This window comes from Triticum dicoccoides, chromosome 2A, assembly GCF_002162155.2.
Source record: "Triticum dicoccoides isolate Atlit2015 ecotype Zavitan chromosome 2A, WEW_v2.0, whole genome shotgun sequence".
Lineage (NCBI taxonomy): Eukaryota > Viridiplantae > Streptophyta > Magnoliopsida > Poales > Poaceae > Triticum > Triticum dicoccoides.
The window spans coordinates 764,608,178-764,616,781 of record NC_041382.1 but is presented as its reverse complement, the minus strand read 5'-3'; the positions used below and the strand labels follow the sequence as shown (position 1 = coordinate 764,616,781).

Genomic DNA, 8,604 nt, shown 5'->3' with positions numbered 1-8,604 from the left:
TCAAATCTTGGCGGCCGGCAGAGTGGCGGCAGAAATAAGAGAGAACTCTCCGGCGGCTTCGGAACTGTCAACTGGGAAGATGAACCCCCGTGCTCCTGGATGGAACAAAAGGTAAGTGATTGAGTTGAACATGCAAATAATTTGGGTCAGTACAAATCTGTCGTAGGTTTGCTCCATTAGGGTGTGCAGTATGCGATGGCAAATTCTTGTGTGCATAGGTAGTGACGGATTTGTTGTTACCATCAATAATCTCATGGAATTTTAAATAAAATTATTAAGTTGTTGTAAGTAAAAATATGCTTGCAAATCAGGGGATTACATGCATGTAGGTAGGCTAAGGATTAAGTTGCTGTAAGTAAAAAATGATGCATGGCGTACATTTGTAAGCTAATATCATAGTTGGCTGTTTTCACAAGGCTAAAGATTGAAGCTGCAGCACCCAGCAGAGCACCTTTCCCAAACCGTGTCAGCAAGAAGTCTCTGCGTAATCTGTGTGGCAAGATGAACAAGGAGAATGCAGATGATGATGTGAAGAAGACGATGGATGTTTTTGCAGAGATTGGAGATAAAGATCCACACTTCACATACAGGGTTCAAGCTGACAGTGAGGGGAGGATCAAGAATCTGATGTGGGCAACTGGGAGCATCAGGCTGCAGTACAACTCCTTTCGCGATGTCATAACATTCGACACGACTTATAGGACCAACCTATATGACATGCCTTTCGGGCTTTTTGTTGGGGTGAACAATCACTTTCAGAGTGTGATACTGGCTGGTGTTCTTGTTCGCGACGAAAACCAAGAGAGTTTCGAGTGGGTTTTCTCAGAATTCCTGAGAATGATGGGTGCTTCTGTACCCATGACCATACTTACAGGTATTAACTCTGTTTGGTAATTTTGGCAATCCTCTGTTCGACAGATAGCTGATCTATAAAGATTATGCCAGGGACAACACACAGATGGTGCAAATGGCACATTCTGACGAAGGCCAAGGAGTCGTTGAGTCCTCTGTACACAAAGAAAAGCGACTTCAGGAGGTCAAACAGCTGGTACATGTTTTGTAGATGTCTGGAAATCTTGTATAATAAAATGGTTGAGGAAAATGGCAGCTGTATTCAATCATTTGTGCTTTTTAAGGAGTAGGTGTTCAGACAACTTTGGATGTCAGTCAGAGTGGTGTTATCAGAGTATCACGCATTGCAAGTAAGCGGGGAAAAAACAGAAAAATCATTAGAAAGGATACCGTACTACAAATTTTCCTAACAGTTCATGTAATATCAAACTTCGCAGGGCATACACGCATGGGTGGCAGTGGCATCGATGGAGCGCAGAGCAATGTAAACCAGTCAAGGATCCGTAGGAGGAGGAAGAGGTCGAAACGAAAGGGGAGTATGAAAAGAAAGAAGGTCCGCTTCTCGCACATTGTTGAGACAATATCTCCAACTGATAGCTCGGAAACAAATGACATTAGCAGCAACGCTGGGAACATTGCAAGTCAGGAAGATAATGGATGTCCTATCCGAGCAAGTAAGCAGACTATACTTTCGACACATTGACTGTATGGTTTATTATAGAGAACATGAAAATGTGGCTGACGAAAATACTTGGAAAATCAGCAGGTTTACCCCAAAACACAGGGAATGGTATCGCACAGGTGCTCACTCGAGTGACACGGCATGCAGGGCAAGAATATATGGCTGGTGGAGTCGTACCAGCTAGTCCAGCATTGAGGAATGACTGTGGGTTCTCTTGTTCTGCACTTTTTGTACTACATAATGTCACCTTTCATACTTGTGATAAGTAACTGTCTAAGTTCTTGACTTTCATCCAGGCAATGAAGCTGCTGAAGCAAATCCTGGTGGGTACAGGTTGCAGTGGACAAAAAAAGTACGTAATTATCGAATACTGAAGTTTTGGTGCCACATACAGATTTAACCCTTTTGGTCTATGATTTCACTGTGATGTGCAGCTCTTTCTACCTGTGGAAATGATGGGAGGCTTTTCTTATTATGTGGTGGACGTTGAGGAGAGGACTCTTGTTGTTATGGATCCAACAGAGACGAGCATCCACGATGATGAGATGAGTGTGAAACACAAAGTTAATGCGAACCTGGTGCTGAGGGCACTTCGGCGGTGCCTCAGCAATCATTTCGCTGACTAGTATGTCCCAGAGGATGGCTGGAGTGTCACTTACGGGTACAACATGAATGAGCCGTGCGAGATGTGTGGGAAAATTTTAATGGTAATTGAACTCTAATTTCACATCATTCACAGCGATGGCTACTGGATTTACCTTGGTCACTACTGGAGGGTCTACAATGGACTGTACCTTGAGAGGCAGCCCGAAGAGGTGAGTTCATATGAAAATGGAAAAGGACACTAGATCAAAATTGATTAGTTTGTTCATGCATTCAGAATACTAACTTGTTGACACTGAATTCATTTGCAGTTTAAGTTGGCTTATCTGAAGCAACAACTTGCATATGAAGTGATCACCATGAGGGGGAACAGGGGTGAGCTCCCGAGCTTCATGATCGAGGAAGTCCTGTTCTAGACGAAGGTAACCACCTTGTCGTGACAAGTTGGGAAAGGAATCTGCGGAAGCACCTGCTCGGGCTGCCATGGTTTTCGACCTGGGTGTTCACGGCGAGGAGAAGGGGATAAGGGAAGGAGGAGAGCAGGGGTAGCAGAAGAATCTTGGAGTGGAAGCTGCAGGAGTTAAAATAATCGGAGCAGTGGGATGGAGGACGACATCCGTTGGCTGGCTGACGGCTGAGCCGTGGCCCACATCGCAAGGGTCCATCTGAGCCGGGCCTGCGAGGATGACAGCCGTTACAATCAATGCGGTAGTTGGGTGGGCCAGATGCTGTGAAAAAGCCGCGCATACTGCTTGAAATACAGAGTAAAATACTAGGAGTGGTGCGAATCTTAGCGCTAGTGAACGGCTGAGATAAAGGGCTCATCTGAGCTCGAGCTCAGAATAGCACTTTCGGCTTGAGCCCCATTATTGTACAGAGCCACGCCGTAAAAGTGGGTGGCCATGAAACCCGACAAACACGAGCGCTCGAAAGTTTCATGTATCTGTCCGGGTCAAAGTGGAATTTCGTAGAATGTTTCTCTTGGTCATGTGGGGGCGGGAAGCTAATATGAGGTGGCCCACATATGTGCAAAATAAGCTACCGAGAGTAGGAGAAAATGTCTTTGGCTTAATTTTGTCCCTGGCAAATTGTCAATACGGTTTCCCCTCAGCAAATAAAAATAAAAAGTGTCAATATGATTGTGTTCGTGATTTGAAAAAAAAACGGCTGAGCAGCAAGAACACACAAAATTAAAGGGAAAGCGTTTCCGCAAAAAAAGAGGTAATAGCACTGCAGGTCCCTGAACTTGCATGTCAGGTGATGGTTTGGTCCTTGAAGTTGAAAAAGCTGATTATTTCATCCCTCAACTTGTCATGGATGTGCAAGTTTAGTCCTAGGCCAATCCAAACGCGCCAAGTGGAGCCAGGTGGCCTGGGCTGGTCAGTGCTGTGAGTTTTTCAGTTAGCCCCTCCCTTTGTGACGAATCAACCCGCAGTACTACTCGTCCCCCTCGAAGCAAAAAACACCTGAATTTATTTTGTCCCCTCCCCACCCCCAATCATTCATCCACTTGGCTTGGTTGCTGTCTTGCTCGCGCCAACCGCGTGCGCCGGGTGCTGGCTGACGTCAGCAACCATGGCGGCAGCGTCGCCGGAGTACACCGGCGATGTCGTCCCTCCTCCGACCGCGCATCAAGTTCGCCCGCACGGCGTCTTTTCTCCCGACTATGGTGCGTCCTCCTCCTCTCTCTGCTCTGTTCCTCCCCCTCCTCCTCTGGTTTGATCGTCCTCCCGCGTCGTCCGCAGCACCGGCGGATCACCCCCTTTGGATAGCGTTGCGGGTATTTGCGTTGGAATTCTGTGTCTATACAGCTTCCGGAGTTGCGAAGCTGGTTATTGAGGTGGTCGTTGATTTCAGGCTAGGTTTAGGGTGTGAAATTTAGGATTTTGCCAAGAAGCTAGGGTTCTTGTGCAGCAAATATTCTTTCGGGCACAATGTAGTGCTGTTGTTTAGTAGATACTCAGCAAGTTCTATCTGAATTTAGTCAGCTAACTGAATTTAGTCAGTTAACTGAATTTTGCCTGAATTTAGTCAGCTAACTGAATTTAGTCAGTTAACTGAATTTAGTCAGTTAGCTGAATTTGTTGACTGTGGTTGGTTGAGTTTGGTTGAAGATTGTGCTTACCCTGTTCTTGCAAAAAGAATGCATAACTGAATTTCCTCGGTGAACTTGCAGCATGCAGCATGCAGTTAACTGAATAAATTCAGTTAACTTGTTGCTTGGAGTTAACTTGCAGGTTACACAATTTAGTTATATGGATTTATTAAGTTTAGTTGCAGTTATTTTACTGTTCAGTTACCTACTTAGAGGTTTTTTGAGATGTGATATGTTTTTGCTTACATAATGCACTTTGTTGCTGCAGTTTGTGATTCATCAATGGGACAGATTGTGGACGCCCCTTTCTTTACACTGGAACTTGAGCATGGTGGGATTTTCTGTGGACCAAGAAATAACATGGAGTATTATAATCCTTCTGTGGAGGTGCTTGACTATGTTGATGCTGGCACATTCTCATATTCAGCTATTGAAGAGCACTTGCTATGGTTGGGATATCCTGTGGCTGAGCACATAATTTATTGGTGCATGCCTGACAAAACAATTTCAGATGGTATGTTGAGAATTAGAGGTGATGAGGATGTGCAACACATGATCAGAGCTAGTAGTCAGCATAAGGTGCTTGTAATAATGGTTGGCCATGCAGATTCCATTAGTAATTGTAGGGAAGATTTGGTATTGACAGTGCCAATAGTTCAGAGTTCTGTCATAATGGCCAGGTTAAATGTTGTTGCAGCCAATGCAGCATCTTCTCACAGCCTCATTTCAGTCTATGTTGAAGATCCCATTTCAGAGGTGTCAGCAAATAACATAGAAGCAGACAACTTGGTTGCTAATGGAACAGAAACAGAGACTTTGCTAACTGATGGTGCAGCAACAGATAACTTGCTGACAGAGGGTGGAGCAACAGAGAATGTGTTGTATGATGCTGCAGAGGATGCAGTGCTCTCTAATTCAGAGTTCAGTGATAGTGATTATGACATAGATGATGATTTATATGAAGACAACATTGATTTTGATGTTGATGAAGAAGCTGAGCAAGTTGAGGAAGAGGTGGAGCCAGACTATTTACTTGAGGATGAAGATCTAAACCTCTCTGTTGAAGAGCAAGAGCAACTGAAATAGAAGTTCAAAGCTTTTAATTCCAAGGTGGACATGAAATCCCCTATATTTAAATTAGGGATGGTATTTTCTGATGTGGTTGAGCTGAGAAAAGCTCTTACTGCTTATTCTATAAGGAACAGAGTGCAAATCAAGAAGTTGAAGAATGATAAGATGAGATTAGAGATTGTTTGTCAGAGAGGTTGCCCATGGCTGCTTAAAGCTAGCAAGGACAACAGGACTAGAGGATTTGTCATCAAGGCCTACTTTGGAGAGCATATCTGTCAGAAAAAGTGGAAGTTGAAGGATTTGACAGCCAAGTTTCCGTGCCGGTTTTTCTTGGATGAGTTCAGAGATGACCAGAAGATGTCACTTGCAACATTTTCAAGGAAAAATACTAAGGAATTCAATGTTACTCCTAATAGATGGAAGCTTGCTAGGGCTAGAAAACAAGCACTTAATGAGATTCATGGTGATGAGGAAGAGCAATTCAGTAGGCTTTGGGACTATGGACAAGAATTAAGGACCAAAAACCATGGGTCTACATTTCTGCTCACAACTTCACTTGTGAAAGATACAAAATTTCCATTGGGCAAAAAATGTTTGAAAACATTGTACTGGTCATATGATGCATGTAAGAGAGGGTGGCTAAAGGGCTGCAGGCCAATCATCTTCATTGATGGTTGTCACATGAAAACAAGGTTCAAAGGAGTGCTACTTAGTGTTGTTGGTATTGATCCCAATGACTGCATATTCCCAATAGCAATGGGATGGGTGGAAGTTGAATGCACAGGTTCATGGGAGTGGTTTCTGACCACTCTCAAAGATGATCTCAACATCACTAACACTGCTCCTTTCACAATCATGAGTGACAAACAGAAAGGTTTAATAAATGCAGTGCACAAAGTTTGGCCAGATTCAGAACACAGGTTTTGTGTCAGGCATATTTACTAGAATTTTAATGAGAAGCACAAAGGAGAGGTACTGAAGCAAGCCTTGTGGGCAATTGCAAGATCACCAAACAAAGTGAAGTGGAGAGAAAACTGTCAGAAAATGGATGACCACAGTTCAGCTGCTTTCCACTGGACTGAAAGACTAGAGTGGAAAACTTGGTGCAAAGCATTCTTCAGTGAATTCCCCAAATGTGACATACTACTCAACAATAACTATGAGGTTTTTAACATGTAGTTTGGTGGTCAATTTCCTAAGTTGTTTTGATTTTAACATATAGCCCATCTGTACTGCTAATTATCATATCATACTAACCTGTTATCTTCCTATCTGTATGCAGCTACATTCTTGAGGGCAGAGAGATGGCAGTGCTCAGCATGCTTGAGTACATTTTCTATAAGATGATGAACATGATTGTTAGCAAACAAAGAGAAGCTATTGAAAAGTGGACAGGCCAGAGAATATGTCCCAAGATCAAGAAGAAGTTAGATAAGAACACAAAGTTTGCTGCTAACTGCCATGTAACAGAAGCTGGCCAGCAAATCTTCAGAGTTCAGTCTGGTAACAATAGCTACACTATGGACCTCTGCTTGCACACTTGTGATTGCAGGAGATGGCAGTTATCTGGAGTACCATGTGGCCATTGCATAGCATGTTGCAGGGAGGAGAGAATTGACCCAGAGACACTGGTTCATGACTGCTATACTGTTCAGACATATCTCAAAGCTTATGGATACACTCTTGTCCCTCTTCCAGACCCTAAGGAGTGGGAGAAACAGAATGGCTATAAGGTGTATCCACCAGTGTTCACCAAACAGTTGGGTAGACCCAAGAAAAACAGGAAGAAGACACCAGAGGAGAAGATCAAGAATGGTGTTAGGGTTTTGAACAAAAAAGGTGTTACAATGCACCGCTCTATTTGTGGGAGAGCTGATCACAACAAAAAGGGGCATTACAGATGGCAGGAGGCTCTCTTTGAAGAAGAGGTAGAGGTTGTTGATGAGAACTATGATGACCCAACATTTCTTCAGGTGCATGCATTTTACTACAATTTACTGCATGTCACTGCATTTCACTACATTTTACTGAATTTTACTGAATTTGTTGTACTTATCTGAATTTGTGCATAACATCTTCCCTAACCAGCCAGATCCTTTATTGGATCCAATTGACACACCATTCAGTATGGTCTACAACATGACTCAGAGAGAGCTTGCAAGAAGAGCTCCTTAGAGGGTTCATGGGCCACTGCCTGAGCAATCTGCATTTGTTGCTGCTGCTGGTGCTGCAATACCTCAGCCAAGGGTTACTACAGAAATGAACATAGGTAGATAGACAAGGGCTGAAGGAAATATGCCCTAGAGGCAATAATAAAGTTATTATTTATTTCCTTATAATCATGATAAATGTTTATTATTCATGCTAGAATTGTATTTACCGGAAACATAATACATGTGTGAATACATAGACAAACAAAGTGTCACTAGTATGCCTCTACTTGACTAGCTTGTTAATCAAAGATGGTTATGTTTCCTAACCATGAACAATGAGTTGTTATATGATTAACGAGGTCACATCATTAGCAGAATGATCTGATTGACATGACCCATTCCATTAGCTTAGCACCCGATCGTTTAGTATGTTGCTATTGCTTTCTTCATGACTTATACATGTTCCTATGACTATGAGATTATGCAACTCCCGTTTACCGGAGGAACACTTTGGGTACTACCAAACGTCACAACGTAACTGGGTGATTATAAAGGAGTACTACAGGTGTCTCCAATGGTCGATGTTGGGTTGGCGTATTTCGAGATTAGGATTTGTCACTCCGATTGTCGGAGAGGTATCTCTGGGCCCTCACGGTAATACACATCACATAAGCCTTGCAAGCATTACAACTAATATGTTAGTTGTGAGATGATGTATTACGGAACGAGTAAAGAGACTTGCCGGTAACGAGATTGAACTAGGTATTGGATACCGACGATCGAATCTCGGGCAAGTAACATACCAATGACAAAGGGAACAACGTATGTTGTTATGCGGTCTGACCGATAAAGATCTTCGTAGAATATGTAGGAGCCAATATGGGCATCCAAGTCCCGCTATTGGTTATTGACCAGAGACGTGTCTCGGTCATGTCTACATTGTTCTCGAACCCGTAGGGTCCGCACGCTTAAGGTTACGATGACAGTTGTATTATGAGTTTATGCATTTTGATGTACCGAAGGTTGTTCGGAGTCCCGGATGTGATCACGGACATGACGAGGAGTCTCGAAATGGTCGAGACATAAAGATTGATATATTGGAAGCCTATGTTTGGACATCGGAAGTGTTCCGGGTGAAATCGGGATTT

The 8,604-nt window shown here is 43.3% G+C and overlaps 1 protein-coding gene across 4 annotated transcripts; it reads left to right on the top strand.

Moving 5' to 3' along the window:
• On the top strand, positions 1-3,110 carry LOC119357097 (protein FAR1-RELATED SEQUENCE 5-like). Of its 4 annotated transcripts, XR_005172121.1 has the most exons (10): positions 1-111; positions 417-874; positions 946-1,048; positions 1,137-1,202; positions 1,290-1,526; positions 1,616-1,738; positions 1,831-1,886; positions 1,969-2,195; positions 2,274-2,349; positions 2,449-3,110. XR_005172121.1 is itself a non-coding variant. In XM_037624085.1 (9 exons), exons 1-5 carry the CDS (start codon positions 80-82, stop codon positions 1,357-1,359), a joined length of 723 nt encoding a protein of 240 aa, XP_037479982.1. In that variant the 5' UTR covers positions 7-79; the 3' UTR covers positions 1,360-1,526; positions 1,616-1,738; positions 1,831-1,886; positions 1,969-2,349; positions 2,449-3,110. The 4 variants fall into 4 exon arrangements, 1 of the variants encoding a protein (XP_037479982.1); XR_005172120.1 differs by having other exon boundaries at positions 1,619-1,738; positions 1,969-2,349; XR_005172119.1 differs by having other exon boundaries at positions 1,969-2,349.
• The last annotated feature ends 5,494 nt before the right edge of the window (positions 3,111-8,604 follow it).

What these genes read in the sequence shown, in the direction of transcription:
- LOC119357097 (XM_037624085.1), top strand. Translation starts at nt 80, where the DNA reads ATGAACCCCCGTGCTCCTGGATGGAACAAAAG. An exon ending in GCTCCTGGATGGAACAAAAG is followed by an intron (nt 112 to 416) that starts GTAAGTGATTGA and finishes TGTTTTCACAAG; the next exon opens with GCTAAAGATTGAAGCTGCAG. An exon ending in TTCAGGAGGTCAAACAGCTG is followed by an intron (nt 1,049 to 1,142) that starts GTACATGTTTTG and finishes TTTAAGGAGTAG; the next exon opens with GTGTTCAGACAACTTTGGAT.